General features: G+C 47.4%; 3 protein-coding genes across 6 annotated transcripts; 2 read left to right on the top strand and 1 right to left on the bottom strand.

Moving 5' to 3' along the window:
• The first annotated feature begins 248 nt into the window (after positions 1-248).
• PIP4P1 (phosphatidylinositol-4,5-bisphosphate 4-phosphatase 1) lies at positions 249-4,334 on the top strand. Of its 2 annotated transcripts, none has more exons than XM_045450195.1 (7): positions 249-751; positions 1,096-1,286; positions 1,660-1,766; positions 2,204-2,309; positions 2,516-2,568; positions 2,670-2,760; positions 3,493-4,334. In XM_045450195.1, exons 1-7 carry the CDS (start codon positions 610-612, stop codon positions 3,634-3,636), a joined length of 834 nt encoding a protein of 277 aa, XP_045306151.1. In that variant the 5' UTR covers positions 249-609; the 3' UTR covers positions 3,637-4,334. The 2 variants fall into 2 exon arrangements, with proteins under 2 accessions (XP_045306151.1, XP_045306150.1); XM_045450194.1 differs by having other exon boundaries at positions 251-772.
• An 88-nt stretch (positions 4,335-4,422) lies between these two features.
• APEX1 (apurinic/apyrimidinic endodeoxyribonuclease 1) lies at positions 4,423-7,161 on the bottom strand. 3 transcript variants are annotated; one of them, XM_045450193.1, is made up of 5 exons: positions 7,047-7,161; positions 6,586-6,711; positions 6,182-6,369; positions 5,365-5,557; positions 4,423-5,223 (listed from the first exon to the last, which is right to left on the bottom strand). In XM_045450193.1, exons 2-5 carry the CDS (start codon positions 6,641-6,643, stop codon positions 4,706-4,708), a joined length of 957 nt encoding a protein of 318 aa, XP_045306149.1. In that variant the 5' UTR covers positions 6,644-6,711; positions 7,047-7,161; the 3' UTR covers positions 4,423-4,705. The 3 variants fall into 3 exon arrangements, with proteins under 3 accessions (XP_045306149.1, XP_045306147.1, XP_045306148.1); XM_045450191.1 differs by having other exon boundaries at positions 7,016-7,121; XM_045450192.1 differs by lacking the exon at positions 7,047-7,161 and adding an exon at positions 6,862-7,009.
• Positions 7,162-7,198: 37 nt separating this feature from the next.
• Positions 7,199-13,537, top strand: LOC123583263 (O-sialoglycoprotein endopeptidase). Its single transcript, XM_045450190.1, has 11 exons — positions 7,199-7,771; positions 9,328-9,447; positions 9,623-9,798; positions 11,381-11,476; positions 11,600-11,649; positions 11,786-11,864; positions 12,424-12,489; positions 12,603-12,693; positions 12,920-12,995; positions 13,092-13,190; positions 13,336-13,537. Exons 1-11 carry the CDS (start codon positions 7,657-7,659, stop codon positions 13,373-13,375), a joined length of 1,008 nt encoding a protein of 335 aa, XP_045306146.1. The 5' UTR covers positions 7,199-7,656; the 3' UTR covers positions 13,376-13,537.
• Positions 13,538-17,507: the final 3,970 nt, after the last annotated feature.

Below are 17,507 nucleotides of genomic sequence, written 5' to 3'. Positions count from 1 at the left end.
TCTGGACCTAAGTTCGGACCAATACAGTTGCACCTCACGAGTCACAAGACAGAGAGGCCAGCCAATAGGAGACCAATTATAACCGCAAAGAGGAGATGTCTTTTAGTGGTATCTTTGGACCAATGAGGAGCAATGATTATGCACTCGCTCTGCGCGCGTAACAGAGGAAGCCAGGCTTCCTGAAACAGGTGACCAGTGAGCTGAAGCAGCCTAGTCCCACCTCCTGGTCTGGAGGTAACGCGATGGGCCACGCTTCCAATGGCTCGCAGAACCTCTCGTCACGTGCAGTTTTTGCGGGCCCAGCGGCCTCCGGGAGGTCATGTGACAGTTGACGTTGCCGCGACGCTCCCCAATGGAAAAAAAGAGCTGCCTTCGCAGGACCAAGAATTGATTTATCTCCACGAATAATAGCACGGCGGGGGCGGGGACAGCCTATCACGTGCTTGCGGGACGGAATCGGGCGGGGCAGGCCACTGGTTGCGGGGCTAGCTGGGCGCGCGGCGCGCAGGCGCCGTGGGGACCCGGTAGCGGCGGCGGCGGTGGCTGCGGAGACGGCGGCGGCGAATAGAGCCGGGTCCTTGGCCGAAGCAGTAGGTGGTGGCGGCGGCCATGGCGGCAGACGGAGAGCGATCCCCGCTGCTCTCCGAGCCCATCGACGGTGGCGCCGGCGGCAACGGATTAGTGGGGCCGGGCGGGAGTGGGGCTGGGCCCGGGGGAGGCCTGACCCCCTCCGCACCACCGTACGGAGCCGGTAAACATGCCCCGCCCCAGGGTAAGCCGGGGTGGGTCCAAGATGTTCCCGGGGGGGTACGCTGAGAGGCGGGAGGGGGCGGGGCCGAGGGCAGAGGCGGGGCCCAGGCGCCAGGTGCGGAGCAGTTGCACCTGTGACTGGGTGAAGCTCTCTTCTTTCCGCAATTGTTACCGGAACTTGGGAACCGAAGGGGGGTCTGAGAAAGCTGACTGAAGCACGGATTATAAGAAGCCCGCCGAGCTGGTTCAGAAGGGTTGAGGACCAAAAAGAGTCCCTTGACCCCGTGGAGCATCAGTAGGGGTGTCTACAAGTGATGCCACCCTTCTTTTTACTTTCCTCTCCAGCGTTTCCCCCGTTCCCTGAGGGACACCCAGCCGTGTTGCCTGGGGAAGACCCACCCCCCTACTCACCCCTGACCAGCCCGGACAGTGGGAGTGCCCCCATGATCACCTGCCGAGTCTGCCAGTCTCTCATCAACGTGGAAGGCAAGATGCATCAGCATGTAGTCAAATGTGGCGTCTGCAATGAAGCCACTGTGAGTTACACACATCTATGAAATGGGCCCTGTTTCCTGGATCCTCTTTCTGATCTCTTGATTCTAGACCTTGATGTTCAGGTGTTAGCCGAATGGTAATCCTGAAACCCAGGTTTCAGTTCCAGGAGTCTCACATCACCATTTCCCAGCAGCCACTCACCAGAGCTGATGTTTACCATCCTGCACCTTCATTTCTATTCTGGATACTTAAGCCTAGTCTTTATTTGCAAATCTTCTGCTATATGTTTTTCTTTCATTTCTCTGGCCTGGCTAAGACCTTATCTCTCTGATCTCTCCTCAGAAGGTGTTTTTGGAGGAAATGGAAGGGATTGGAATTAGAGGTTTGCTTACCGGTGTCCTCATTGTTCTCTAGCCAATCAAGAATGCACCTCCAGGGAAAAAATATGTTCGGTGCCCCTGTAACTGTCTCCTTATCTGCAAAGTGACTTCCCAGAGGATTGCCTGCCCTCGGCCCTACTGGTAAGAGGCATAAGGTGGGGAAGGGCATCAGTGGGAATAATTGGAAAGCCCTAAAAAGGATGAATGTTTGCAGAGCATGTAAAGGTGTTTATTTAGAAGGAGAAAAAGTTAAGGACTGTTGTACCGTTAGAATTTTACAGCCATCTTGTTCAAATCTCAGTAAAAAGACTGGGATGAAATTTATGTCCGTTAGGGAAATAGAGAGTCTAGGGGACTGGGTGAATTATCCTCAGGTATAATGGAAGTTAGAGACCTGAAGTTTAAGTAGTGCTATTTCTCAACCTTCCCTCGGGCTAGGGTTGGGTGGGGCAGAGTATATGCCTGTACAGAGAAGTAGAGGAATTTAGAAAGGCAGGGATTGGGAGCTATGAAGGAAGGCTAGTGTGGGCATTTTAGGATTAAAAATGATTTAAACGTAGTCTTTTTCTCCATTACAGCAAAAGAATCATCAACCTGGGGCCTGTGCATCCAGGACCTCTGAGTCCAGAACCACAGCCTGTAGGTGTCAGGGTCATCTGTGGACATTGCAAGAATACTTTCCTGGTGAGGAGGAACATTGGGAAGCCTTGGGAGGAAGCGGGAGAAACAGAAGTAGTCATGAATATATTTCTGAGTTATGATAATGAATACTGAGAAGGTCTGTTTTAATTTCCCTTCTGTTCCTTTTCCCACCCTCCCCTGCCCCAGAGCCTTCACTGCACACGACCCTGCTTCTATTAATTGGGTTCTCCCTTTTTTGTTCTCCATAGTGGACAGAGTTCACAGACCGAACCTTGGCCCGTTGCCCTCACTGCAGGAAAGTGTAAGTCACTGGAGAGTGGCATTGTTGAACTGGTAATTTTGTAACATGTACAGTAAAACCTGCAGGGCATTGCAAGCATCAATTTGTTTGCCTCCCCACAGGTCATCTATTGGGCGCAGATATCCACGAAAGAGATGTATCTGCTGTTTCTTGCTTGGCTTACTCTTGGCAGTCACTGCCACTGGCCTTGCTGTGAGTAACCTTGATCTGGCCCTTCGTTCTTCAGCCTCATCTCCATAGCCTACAATTTGGGAAATGGCTAACCTAAAAAAAGTGAAAGAAACCGAGGGGTTTTTGTTTGTTTTGCCTTGTTTTTTTTTTTTTTTTGTTTTTTTTTTCAACATTTATTTTTTTTGGGACAGAGAGAGACAGAGCATGAACGGGGGAGGGGCAGAGAGAGAGGGAGACACAGAATCCGAAACAGGCTCCAGGCTCCGAGCCATCAGCCCAGAGCCTGACGTGGGGCTCGAACTCACGGACCGCGAGATCGTGACCTGGCTGAAGTCGGACGCTTAACCGACTGTGCCACCCAGGCGCCCCTGTTTTGCCTTGTTTTAATGTACACATGAGCTGAAGTTGAAGGTAACTGATAAACAATCTCCATTGTTATTATGGGAGTGAAAAACAGCCATCTTCTTTATGCAAAAGACAGGGCAATGAAGAAGTGGCTTAAATTAAGAGTTGCTGTTAGAATTGGCTCCCTTGTCCAACACTAAGAAACACTGACAGATGTCTGGGATTGTACAAGTTACGTACCTGCCTAGGGGAAGAGAGCACAATTGGGCCTTTAAGAAGGTCCCTGAAGGTGGATACACGTGGTTAGGCAACCAGGCACTGAAGCTTCCATTCTGTGTTGCTATTACTAGGGCTTTTAGAAAGTGGTGAGAGATCAACAGTAACCCCATCTTCCTTCTTCTTCATCAGTTTGGGACATGGAAGCACGCTCGGCGATATGGAGGCATCTACGCGGCCTGGGCATTTGTCATCCTGTTGGCTGTGCTGTGTTTGGGCCGGGCCCTCTACTGGGCTTGTATGAAGGTCAGCCACCCTGTCCAGAACTTCTCCTGAGCTCCACAACGACCCACAGACTGTGCCTGGCCCCTTCCTGGTGGGGACAGTGACACTACAAAGGGAACCGTGGTAAAAGGCTCCCTTGGCTTCTGTAAGCGGAGCCAAGCAGCTGCCTTCCTTTTCCCTGGGGAGAGGTAGGAAGGAACCAGACCCTCACTTAGGTTTGGAGGGGTAGATAAGACCACTGCTGGCCATCTGCTTTCCTCCAAGGGCTGCTGTTTAGGGTGAAATAGGCAAAATGTTGCCCCTAAACCTGGGTCCTAAAAGAGGGTTCTAGCCTTGTCCTTCCTATATGCTCCCTGAGAGCCATTCCTGTCCCTTAAACATTCCAGGGCAGGGTGGGGGTGGGTAGCCCTGGGGGTTCCCTCCCTTTTGTGCACCATTAGGACCTTGCTGCTGCTATTGCACTTCACCAGGGGCTGGCTCTGGCCTCAGTCCCTTCAGTCTCCTGTCCCCCCATTCTGTGTCCTGGGGGGTGGGGATGGGGTCAGCCGCTGCTCTGTACAGACCACAGGAACTGATGTGTATATAACTATTTAATGTGGGGTATGTTCCCCTAGTCCTGAATTTCCCTTAACTCCTCCTTCCAACCTTACCCCCCAGTTGCAGTATTTAACTGAGCTGGATAAGGTTGCTCTGTCTTGGGGGAAGCTAGGGATTCATCCTGTGCTTGTAAATAAATAAGGTCATGACTATCCTTTTCCAAGTTGTTTATCTTTATATATGAAAAGATAAGGAGAATTTGTAGCCCCACAAAGGGGTAGAATACAAAGACAGCAAGGCTGAAACTATGGCTCTTTATTTTCATGTGGACAGTTCAGAGAAAGTCATCAGTAGCTTTTGTTTAATGTAAAAAAAAAAAAAAAAAAAAAAACACAAAAAAATTGGGGTTTAAAGGAAACCTAAGTGTCACTAGGAGCCTGGTTGAAGGATTCGTATTTTTAGAAGGGAAGTTAACAGTGCAGATTTCTTTAGAGAGCAGTTTTTAAAGAAGTTTGGGGAGGTTAAGTTTTAAAGCTAGCTTGGGGGGCTTATTTCCCCAGCTTAAAGTAATTTAAGAGAGGTGTCACAGTGCTAGGTACAGGGTGATGGGACAGTGGTCACTGCCCAGGGCCTTGGAACGGATCTTGCTGTCACACAACGCGGGTAACAGAGAGTGTGACAACAAAAAGTAATCAAGGCGCCAACCAACATTTTTGGATCGAGCATTCATCATGTAGGTCCAAAAGGTATATGCATAGGCCGTGTTGGGGTAGAGGTGCCGGAAGCTGTCAGCCAGAGGCACAGCCTCTAGTAATTCCCCAAAGCCTTGACGCTCTTGTGGAGTGAAGCCAGCATTCTTTTTGTTTCCCTTGGGGTTGCGAAGGTCGATTTCTTCATGGGCCACATTGAGGTCCCCACAGAGCACAAGGGGCTTGCGGGAAGCCAAGCCCTTTAGGAACTTGCGGAAGGCCTCATCCCAGCGCTGCCGGTACTCCAAGCGGACCAGACCTCGGCCTGCGTTAGGTACATAGGCTGTTACCAGCACAAATGAGTCAAATTCAGCCACAATCACCCGTCCTTCCTGATCGTGTTCCTCCTCACCTGCACAAACAATGAAACACGATCAGCATAAAAAAGTGTACGGAATGGGAAAGCAAAGAAAGTAACTCCCATTAGGAGCTGGAACGGGTATTAGCAATTGGTTTGAAAGACCTCAGGGATTAGGAATTAACAGGGTCTCACCAATGCCATAGGAGACTTTGAGTGGACACTGGCGGGAGAGCAGGCCCACACCACTGTACCCTTCCTTGTCTGAAGGAGCTGACCAGTATTGATGGGATAGTCCAGGCAACTCTTGAAGTTCAGCTGGTAGTTTGTTCTCTGAACATTTGGTCTCTTGGAGGCACAGGATATCTGGGGCTTCTTCCTTTACCCACTGTGAGTGAGATGAAAGGTAAGAAAAATACTATCAATTCGGATAGCAACATCTGATTATCAAACATTTACTAAAGACTGTGCCAAGTACTAGAGATACACTGCTTAGAGAGTCGCACGAGATTTTAACACTTCTAAATTATATAACTGGCAACTGAGAGGTAAAAAGAGTGTTACATGCAACACTGAAGAGATTATATTTCTTCCACAGACAGAGGATAGCCATCTAAGATTTTTAAGCAGTGATTATTTAATTCTAAGTAAACTCTACGCTCTGCCACACATGGAGCTTAAATTCACCAACTGGTGGACTGAGCCAGCCAGGCACCCCTAAGCAGTAGTATTTAAACGGAGGATAAACTGGAAATGAAATGGAGCAAGTCCAGTAACAAGGTTTTTGCAACATGCAGGGGAAGGGATGAAGCCATTAAAACAATGGAAATAAGTTGAAAAAGACATTTGGAAATAAAAAGGTTAAGAGTTGCTGAAGCCCCTCCTTTTAACTCTTGCACAAAAAAACTAGACAAGGGGAAAAAACCTACAGATTAGGGAAAGGTGATTAAATCCCCAAATCATTCAATACTAAAGAATGTCTCTTCTGGAACCCTCCTTGAATTCCACTCACATCTAAACCTTTCTTTTTAATCCAGGCTCGAAGCCCATCCACATTCCAGGAGCAGATCTTGAGTGTGGCCGATTTACCACTGGGCGAGGTTTTCTGATCTGGGGGGTCCTCATACAGGACCGGCCCCTCTCCTGCTGCCTCTTTTTCGTTTTTCTTTGCTCCAACCTTACTCTTCTTGGCTTCTGGCTCTATAAAATAAGCAATATACAATGATAAAGTTGGCAGTATCCAACTCTGATCCGGATTGGACTACAGACCCCCCCCCCCCCGCATTGTAGCTTGCAGTTGCTGCGACTTCTTCAGCCTGCAAAAACGCAGTCAGCAGGTCCGCACTTCCTGTTCACCGGCGTTAGAAACCCCCTCACGGCAGCCCCTAGGGAGAGGGCCTCATTTCATTATCTTACCAATCTTGGGCTCTTCCCCGTCTTCTGCCACAGCTCCCTTTTTCCCACGCTTCGGCATCACTGTAGCGAACGCCCTTCTGAACCTGTACCACGTCGCCCACCGAAGCGGTATTTTTACCGCGTTACCTGCAGACGAGATGTCGTGAAACCAGCTAAAGCTGGGGAAAAAACGACTTCCTCGGGCGCCCCCGCACTAGGTACCGCCTTTCAAATCAAACTATCTCTGAATCCTTTCCCCGCCTCCATGCAACCTAGGCCCTTCAGCCCCTCACCCACCAAACTAGATCATTTCATTATGCTTTGTGCCGTGCTCGCGAGATCTGCCCTCCGGCCGATCGAGGGCCTTAATTAAGGGTCCCGACTTAGCTTGCAGATCAGACGATCAAGAAACCCCACTGCTGGGCAAAATAAGAGCAACCCTGCATCTGACCTGCTCGGCTCCCAGCCTGGCTCCTCCTTACCCGAGCACAAAGAATTCGTGCACGCCGTGCCCCCACGTGGGTATCTGGGGTGGTCAGGTGATCTGAGATGTGCAGCCTGAGGCGGGGGCACGCGCGTGATTGGTCTGTCTGGAACCACGTGACGGGAAGGCTCGCCCTACTCCCCCCACCCCCTTCTGCAACTCTCCAGGGGACTGAAGGCCCCGGCCTTCCATTCTTGGGCTGTTTATCGGCGTGCCAGATGCAGGATTCATTCTATCACCCTGACCGAAGATCCCAATGCTGTGCAAGAGAGGGAAAAAAGTCAGTGGAGAAGGCTGGCTGGACAACGGGAGAGAAGTAAAGAGATGGATAGGAATGTAAGGAGCAGATGCCGGCTCAGCGTCCCTGGCAGTTAGGAGGACAGGTCCTTGAAGGGGCCTTGATGGGCCGCTGTGATGACGGGGGCGGGGCTGCCGCGGGGGCGCCCTCCGCGGGAGTTCTTTGGCGTCTCTTGGTGCACGCTGGTACCCGGCCCCTGGGTACGTAGTCTTCCCGTGCGCTGCGGGATCCGCGGCCCAGCACGGCCTGCTGAGGGCTACACGGTTCCGGTGGTAGCTAGCCCTGCTGGCGTTTTCTCCCAGGCTCGACCATGCCGGCGGTGCTGGGGTTTGAAGGCAGCGCTAACAAGATTGGCGTGGGAGTGGTGCGGGATGGCGCGGTGCTGGCGAACCCGCGGCGGACTTACGTCACGCCTCCCGGCACAGGTGCGTGTGTGCAGGATTGACAGTTCACAGCGCCCTTCTCGCGCGGCAGCGCCTTCCATCCGCCCAAACGCTACCGCCCAAACGCTAGCAAAGTAGGGGGTGGAGCGCGTTGTCCCCTCACAGAGCTGTTCATCCGAGTCTCTGAGATTCGTGGGGCAGGATTAACCTCACTAGGCGGATAGAAGAGTCACAGACACTTGGACCTGGATCTTCTGGGTTCGTTTAGCTTTCGTTGAGCGCTTTTTATGTGCTTATCGTCAGCCGGAAGCAAAAAATAAATGTTTTGAGCTTCTGTAGAGTCGGACATATAAACAAAAGTTTATGGTAAGATGAACAGTGAGTGTAACGCAGATGCAGTCAGAACTTCCTAGAATGAGAAGGAGTGTAGAGTTGCAGCTTGGGTGTTAGGAACAGCAGTATTCATTTTCAGTATTTGTTTTTGTTTTTATGTTCCTTACTCTTAAAATGGGAATAGTCATACCTGCATTATTGAGTCTTGAGAAAGAAGTAAATTGTTAGACGTATTACTTTTAATGAACGTTATTTGTATGTTATTTGTTACTGTGTTGTATTTTGTCTGCCCACCCCTAAAACTTCTGCATATGTAGGAGAGGACCACTGACTTGTATATACCTGAAAAGCCTCCCTGAACAGGTGATGTTGTGACAGCTCTTTCGTTAGAAAATACATATCTGTGTTTAGCACTCACTCTTCTAGGCATTTTGGCACCAGGAATGCAAGGATAAATAAAATAGCCAATGCTTTGAGATGCTCATGGTTAAATTGGGGAAAACTACAGGTGATTCTAATGCTATAATTGATATACGACACAGTGTGTAAAGTACAATGATGTGATCGTGCACAGGGCTGGTAGGGTCACAGAGAAGATCACTAAACAGTTTGAGTTAGTTATCCCTTGAATTAAGTGCTGAGGCTGAGTAGGAGTTGGGTTTGAAGAAAGGCATTTCTGAGAGCTGGTCAGCCTAGCTGAACAGGCCAGAAAGAGTATATCTGAAAACCTGGAAGATAAGATACTTGAGAATGAAAGACTCTTCCTACACTGTGTAAACCTTAAAAATAAACCAGTTGTTTTACCAGTAAAATGGGCTCATTTAGGAATAGTAGAGAATTGTGATTCAGATCAGGGAAGCTTTGGCAAAACCATAGGCAAATCTAGAGACCAAATGAAAGGATTAATCTTTTATAGGGAAGTGGGGGTAGTTGGGAGGGACTCTTAATTTTAAGTTAGTCCATTGAAGTAAACTGAGAGATCCAAGTGTAGTGGCTTTTCATTGGCTGGAAAATCTCTTCCCCTTGATGGGGTGGTAAATGATAGGCTTCTTCCTGTTGGGAATGCAAGGTATGTTCTTTTCTCATCGGGGTCTGCAATTGAGAAGGAGTGGTGGGGTGTGAAAGCTTCCCCTTACAGCCTCCTGACTGTTTTAAGTGAGATTTCTTTCATTCTGTTTCACAACAACTAAAACACCCGTTTATGATTTCTACCTACCTTTGCTATAGAAAAACCCTACGATCTCTGACCTGTGTCCATCTCCTAGGATTCCTTCCAGGTGATACTGCCAGGCATCACCGAGCTGTTATCCTGGACCTGCTACAGGAGGCACTAACAGAGGCTGGATTAACCTCCCAGGATATTGATTGCATTGCCTACACCAAAGGTATAGCTGGGAGACTGACGATAGAAGAACATACCTGGAGCCTGGCTAGGTCAGAATGGCCTGCTGCTCTCTGCTACCACCACTACTCCTACCCCACCTTTCACATCCCTTACTTTCCCCAGCTCGGTTTTTCCCAGTGTCTGTAGGATTCTAACTCCCATTTCTATCCCCCTAGGCCCTGGCATGGGTGCCCCACTGGTTTCTGTGGCTGTTGTGGCCCGTACTGTGGCCCAACTGTGGAATAAGCCATTGCTGGGCGTGAACCACTGCATAGGCCACATTGAGATGGGCCGCCTCATTACTGGAGCCACCAGCCCTACCGTGCTGTATGTCAGTGGAGGAAATACACAGGTATTTGGAGTATTCCATCATTGCTTCATAATTTCTAAGGCAGTGTATCAGCAACTTTCTTGTTGTACCTGAATGGCAGCAACTCAAGAACAAAGCTGGGCTGTCTAAGACACGCTAGAAAACCCACAAGAAAGTTTACAACATTGTAGATTTAGACAGGATGATCAGAACATTAGATGGCTTTTGTATACGTGGTTATAAAGATAAAAAATTTCCATTTAGAAAAGGAAAGAAGGGTAAGGATTGAGGTCTTCAAAATAATGAAAGTGTTTTTACTTTTATTATTTTGAAGCGCTTTTTTTCCCCTGTATCTTAGCAACTAAAACCGAGGGATACCATGTAATTTGTTTCTTTACAGTAATTTCGTATTTTGTTTTATGTTACTGGCAGTAAATAGAAGTTGTTATTCTAAGAGTGAAAATATAAGTAATTTTTAAAATATTTTATAAGGTAGAAGGTATTTTAAGTTTGTAAGTTAAACCAGAGTTGTTTGGGGTACCTTACAAGACCTTTTTAGGTTGAGATTGGAGAACTCTAGCCTTCCTTTCCCACAGAGCAGCTGATGGGGTTATTGTCAGAAAAAGTCATTGTCCCCAGCTTATAAAAGGCTTAAAACTTCATTTTGTGAAATAGTCATTTAAAATTAAGTACACATTCCCATGAAAATGACATGGGAACTTTTACAGGTAGAGGTCAAGTAGCAGGCTGGGGCCTGAAGGATGACATACAAAATTAGGGACTTAGGGTGTGGAAAGTAGCAATGGAGGCTTGCAAGAGTTAACGAAGAGGAGCAGTGATAGTTTTTCTCTTCCCTCTTGAAACTTGGTTAGGTGGGAAAAACAGGGAAGATGATTGGTAGAGAGGAGTAGATAACAGAAGTAGAAAGGCGGGATTTTTTTCCTTCCCCTTTTGTGGCCAGCCTTTCAACAGCAGAGTATGATCTACATCAGAACGGAAAGAAATCTTGAGTAGCATCGAAAAGGGAAAAGGACTTCTTGTAGTCTTAATGAAGCACTCATTGTCAGGAGTATATGTGTGAGTGGGTGATAAATATTCTCTGTGCTAGAAGCTAGTCATATGTGAAGAATGGACATAAGTTGATTGCCAGTGCTGAGTTGGGTGGGTCATTAGTGTGACCCAATATGGGATTTTTGACTTTTTCAACTCTACCTCTTGTTTTGTTTCCAATTAACACTGTCCTGGTGGGATAATCTAGAAGGACTCTGGTTCCCTGCTTCCAAGCAGGAAAGCCTGTTCCTAATCCATATTGTCAAGACTGCATTTAAAGGATATATTAGGAACCTCCAATCTAGAAAAATGTATTCAAAACGAGAATTGCTTCTGCCTAACCTAGGCTACCTTCTGTAGATGAGAAATCTGCTCTAGGAATCCTCAGGGTACATATAGGCTTCTGAGATAAGAGCTATGAGAAAGTACCTATTCAAGGTTTGGGTAAGTTCTTGTGTTCTGTTTGTCATTGGAAGCTGCAGTGGCCATGTTGATCCTCTCTTATGCTCTTCCCCAAAGCCAAATACTCCTCTTTACAGACTTGAGGTTTCATGGACATCCTCATCACCCTTAGGTGATTGCATATTCAGAACATCGTTACCGCATCTTTGGGGAAACCATCGATATTGCTGTGGGTAATTGTCTGGATCGTTTTGCTCGAGTGCTAAAGGTAAGCCACTGGGGCTGGAGAAAACATGAGATATGGATGAATTAGAAATGGAGGGAGAAGGTCATAAATTAGTTTCTTATGCCTCCTGGATATCTGGCTCTATCCTCTTTTTCCTTCTGCTAGATTTCCAATGACCCAAGTCCGGGCTACAACATCGAACAGATGGCAAAGCGGTAAGGGGACATGAGGTGGGAGGAGGCTGCCTGGCGGGGCTTCAGTGATTTCCCTGTATGTACATTAAGGCTTTGGAGGGTAAGCAGCCAACTAACTACAGGTTGATGAGGGCATTGTATACTCCCTCCCACACAGAGGCAAGAAACTAGTTGAGCTGCCATATACTGTAAAGGGGATGGACGTCTCATTCTCGGGGATCCTGTCTTTCATTGAGGTGAGTGTGGGACAGGTGAGGAGAGATCACTTTCATGCTTTTATATGAGGCATATCTGTTTTGCTCACCATTGTATTTCCTGCCTGTAGCATAGTTCTGGGCCATATTAGATGCTGAATAAATTCATTTAGCAAATATGTATTAAGCATCTTCTGTGTGCCAGGCATTCTTCTAGGCAATAGCAACACAGGATGGAACAAAATCAAAGTCCCTGCCTACTTGGAGCTTACATTGTAATGGGGGCGGGGGGCAACAAGATGAAGAAACAAGGGGCAGATAATAAAAAGAGCCAGATGATGATAAGCCTTATGGAGAAAAGTTAAGCAGAATAAGGGGTCGGGGGGAGGCTGGGGGTGCCAGGGCAGGCATTTGTAATTATTGAATCCTGAATCAGTGTTGCCTGTTCTGTAGCTTAATGCCAGTGAAAGGCAAAAGCATGCTATAGACACACTGGCGAGATGAATTGTCGTGAAACATGATCCTCCAAGTGCACTAATTTTTGCTCTCCTGTCATCCCCAAACCACAATTCATTGTTTTATGTATTTTTTTTAATGATAGGATGTAGCCCAACGGATGCTGGCTACAGGCGAGTGTACTCCTGAGGATTTATGCTTCTCTCTGCAGGTAATGGGATAAAAAGCTGGGACTGAACGTTGGGACTGGAAGACCTTTTATATAGTACAGCAGAACTAAGCTGGGATCCCCTCTGGTGTTAACACCTTATTTGTCCCCCACAGGAAACCGTGTTTGCAATGCTGGTAGAGATCACAGAGCGAGCCATGGCACATTGTGGCTCCCAGGAGGCCCTCATCGTGGGAGGTGTGGGGTGTATGTATCATTGAACTGTGCCCCTCTTTGCTGTTCTTGGGCATTTGCGTCTTCCTCCTGATAGTCTTAATCCCTAAGAGTTTGGGGAAATTGCTAGTTTCCGCTTCCCAATGCCTGCCCCCTAAACCCCTACTTCATTTTTGTAAGTAAATACACATGAGGTGTACAGCTGGACCATGCAGAAATGGCTGAAACTAAGCCAGCCCTACCCCCTGCCCCTTCATAGGTAATTTGAGGCTACAGGAAATGATGGAGACAATGTGTCAGGAACGTGGAGCCCGGCTTTTTGCCACAGATGAGAGGTAAAGGCCCTTTCTCTTTCTTGATTTCTTTTTTTCTTTAATTACTGTGATTTTTCACCTTTAGATTCCAAATTTCATATCTCTTTTCCTTCCCAGATTCTGCATTGACAATGGAGCCATGATAGCCCAGGCTGGTTGGGAGATGTTTCGGGCCGGGCATAGGACCCCACTCAGTGATTCTGGAATCACACAGAGGTGTGTACCTCTTGGAGGGGTAGATAGGATTATATGGGGAGTAGGCAAAAATCAGCAGGGAAGAGGGTCCAGGATCATGAAGGCAGGGAAGAATGGAAGATTCTAAGGGATAGCTATCCATCAAGTTTTTCCTGTTTTTTCACAGGTATCGGACAGATGAAGTAGAAGTGACTTGGAGGGACTAACAACTTTAACATGATCAGAGTAGATAGTGCCCTAAGTAGAGCCTACAGGAACTTGGACCTTAATCTCTGTCTGATCTGGGCACCCTGGTGAGGCTATGGACTCCTGTCTCCCATAATTTGAACCTCAAGTTGATTCAGCAATAAAATATTGTTGGTTTTGTATGTTGGTAATTGGCTTGTGTTAATCAGGAACAATACAGAGTTGGCACTGGATAAATTCTTGTTGATGGGGTGAATGGATAAGGAGGCAGGGGTCAGAGCAGTGCCTTGGCTGACTGCAGGGTGCTGCTGTGGAGCTGAGATTGAAGGGATATCTCAGCTCCTCTTCTGACATCTCCTTAATAACAGCATTGTCATAACTAATACTATTTCAGCGTCAGGCTCTACGCTGAGTGCTTTGTGTTTGTCACCCCATTTAAATTCTTTGGAGTAGGTCCTCAGGACTTGTCTCAGAATAGCCTGGGGCCAGGTCTAATTTTGTATGAATTTGTAACTCAAGAGCAAAGCTGTCCCTCCTCCTTGCACTTACTCCCACATGCTCCTACATATACTTCCCCTGGTGGATTTGAAGGGTTGCCCCAGATCCACCTCCCTCCCTACCACAGCCCTCTGGAACTAACATCCTGCCCTTTATCTTGTTTGTCCAGCACCACGAGGAGACCCAAACTAGCAAGTCTCCTCTCAGCTTTGCACTCTAATAACTGTTACTCTCCACCCCTTATTTGTTCCTCCTGAAATTCTTTTGTGCTCTCTGGAACTAAACTGATTAGTAGTAAAATTACCTATATCCTCATCCTGTTTTCTGAGTGTTCTCTTTACGTTCCTGTTCAGGACCCTGGTTTCCCCCTGAGAACTCTGCTTCTCCTACTGTGTCTAATGATGGTATTTTCTCACCCACATCCATTGGCCCTGGAGAGGGTGGTGTGGGTGACCTCTTTTCTCCTCATACTATGTTCGATCTATTCCCTCTCATCCCTAACACATCTGAGCTTTGAAACACATGTCATCCGTTAACTATACCATGCCGCAACCACTCCTGTCAAATCCTGATGATTTTAGTACCCGTGTAGGTGATCCTTCTAATGCTCTGGCCTCAGCTCTGTGCTCCTCCCGTGATCGTGTCCTCCACCCCCACTTCAGCCACTCATTCCCTTGGTCCTAGTGGAGGCCTGCAGCTCCTCCATATTTCATTCTGAGACATCCCTCCTTTTTTTGTAGCTCATTCACTTTAGTGCACTGAATCCAACAATTCATCTCTTCATCAGGCCCTACAATCTGTTGCTCTTCCTTTCCACTAACCTCATCCCCTACAAGTATTCATTTCCCTCCAGCTAAACTCCAGTCATGAGCACTTCACTGCAAACACCTCGCCTCCCTCACCTCTCTGGCTTTCATCAGCCTCAACTCTTCACCTACTTGATTTCTAGACCCATGCAGCTAAACAGGCCAGCAAAAAAAAGCCAGGTTGACCTGTCTTACTTTAAATTCAACCCTGACACTCAAGCGGGTCCTTTATGTTCCCTAGTCCTTTCGCTTGCCTTGTTTCTGGTAACTTTTATTATGCCTGCTGACACCTCAAATCTCCCATATCTTCCCCCCCACATTCTCACTCTTACGTTGGCTGCTATGTTAGTGAGGAAATAGAAGCAATCAGAAAATGTACGGGTGCCTGGGTAGCTCAGTCGGTTGAGCATCCGACTTTTGACTCAGGTCATGATCTCACGGTTTGTGAGTTCAAGCCCACGTCAGGCTCTGTCTGTGCTGACAGCTCAGAGCCTGGAATCTGCTTTGGATTCTGTGTCTCTGTCTCTGTGCCTTCCCTGCTCGTGCTCTCTTGCTCTCTCTCTCAAAAATAAATAAACATTAAAAAAATTAGAAAAAAAAGCAATTAGAAAATGTTCATAAGCGGGGCGCCTGGGTGGCGCAGTCGGTTAAGCGTCCGACTTCAGCCAGGTCACGATCTCGAGGTCCGTGAGTTTGAGCCCCGCGTCGGGCTCTGGGCTGATGGCTCAGAGCCTGGAGCCTGTTTCCGATTCTGTGTCTCCCTCTCTCTCTGCCCCTCCCCCGTTCATGCTCTGTCTCTCTCTGTCCCAAAAATAAATAAAACGTTGAAAAAAAGAAAAAAAAAAAATGTTCATAAGCTCCCACCACTACATCTAATCACCTTCCAGTATTTATACCCATGTACTCCGCTTTCCCTCCTGCTAGTATATACCAGTATACTGTTAATAACTGTTACTGTATACTCAGCTGGGATTGAATTTGCTCCCCAGAGGTTTGGTTGTCACAGCTGGAACGCAGGACTACTGGGTAGAAACCAGGGATGCTGCAAAATATCCTGCAGTGCACAGAACAGCTCCCCACACAAAGAATTATCTAGGCTAAAACGTCATTGGTTTCAAGGTTGAGAAACTGCTATGAACAAACTATCCATGCTCCTGTCCAACTACTTATATGGTAGATTCCATCCTCTACCCTTTCAGGACGTCTCTCAGCAGTTCCCTCTCATTTTTATTTATTTAAATTTTTTTAATGTTTGTTTATTTTTGAGAGAGAGCGCAAGCAAGGAGGGGCAGAGAGAGAGGGATACACAGAATCCAAAGCAGGCTCCAAGCTCTGAACTGTCAGCACAGAGCCCTATGTGGGGCTCAAACCCACTGACTATGAGGTCATGACCAGGGCCACAGTTGGAGGCCTAACTGACTGAGCCACCCAGTCGCCCCTCTCGTTTTTTTAGAGTCAATATTTGCCTTTCTTTCCTAGATCTTCCTCTCAGCACACAAATATGCTGTCATTTTCCTCATCTTACAAATACATGAACGCCTCTTGACCCCATTTCACCTTTTAGTTGCTTCCCGTTTTTCTGTTCCGTTTTATAGCAGAACATCTTAAAAGAGTTGTTTCTACTCCCTCACAATCAATTCCTTGTTAAGTTCGCTCCACCAAGATTGTTCTTATCAAGGTCACCAATGACTTCACATATCTGATGGCGTATTCACCTTCATCCCGCATAGCAACATTTGACACTCCCTCTTTGAAAGCCCTTCTTTATGTGGCTTTAGGACATGTTCTCTGGTTTGCCTTCTAGTTTACTGACTGCCCTTTGTTTCCTTTGCTGGTTTCTCCTCATTTCTACAACTAGTAACTCTAGAATCCAGTCCTTGGACCGCTTCTGTATTTATTTACACACACACTTGCAGTGAGCTCATCCAGTCTTACACATTAAAACCATTTCAGTGTGAGGGGCGCCTGGGTGGCGCAGTCGGTTAAGCGTCCGACTTCAGCCAGGTCACGATCTCGCGGTCCGTGAGTTCGAGCCCCGCGTCGGGCTCTGGGCTGATGGCTCGGAGCCTGGAGCCTGTTTCCGATTCTGTGTCTCCCTCTCTCTCTGCCCCTCCCCCATTCATGCTCTGTCTCTCTCTGTCCCAAAAATAAATAAACGTTGAAAAAAAAATTTTTTTAAACCATTTCAGTGTGGATGACTCCCAATTTTTAGCTCCAAACTGGAAGTCTTTTCTGAATATCTAGCTGCCAATCGGCATTTCAACTTGGATACCTAATAGATATCTCAAATTTAACATACAAAACGCTGGACTTTTTTGCTCCCCTTTAACTGCTGCCGTCTTCCCTCTTTCAGCGAATGACAACCCCATCCTAATAATTGTCCATGTCAAAGCACCCTGATGTTACCTGACACCTTGTTTGCATCTCCGGTTCATCAAATCACATAGACTTCAACTTCAGAATATATCCAGAATCCTGTTTCTTGTTACTTCCACTGCTTCCACCCTAGAGCAAGCCAGAATTCTCTATCTCCAAGACTTCTGCAGTCGCTGGTGTATCTGCTTCCACAACTGCCCACTTACAGTCCATTTTTAACACAGCAGCCAGACTGAATAGTGTTAACATAGAAGCCAGGTTATGTGACTCTTCTGCTCAAAACCCTCTGTGTCTTCCTATATTGGAGTAAAAACTAGAGTCCTTTAAAGGCAAGTGAGACCCTCCAGGATCTGCCCTCCTCTCCCCGCTTACTGCTTTGACCTCATTTCCTGCTACTCACCTTGTTCGCCCTGCTCCAGCAACATTGGCCTTTTTGTTTTTCCTTCAACACTGAAGGTGTACCAGTCCCTCA

The sequence above is a fragment of the Leopardus geoffroyi genome, chromosome B3, assembly GCF_018350155.1.
Source record: "Leopardus geoffroyi isolate Oge1 chromosome B3, O.geoffroyi_Oge1_pat1.0, whole genome shotgun sequence".
NCBI lineage: Eukaryota > Metazoa > Chordata > Mammalia > Carnivora > Felidae > Leopardus > Leopardus geoffroyi.
Note: the sequence above shows the minus strand (reverse complement) of the source record. Positions and strands in the feature narration are given on the sequence as shown.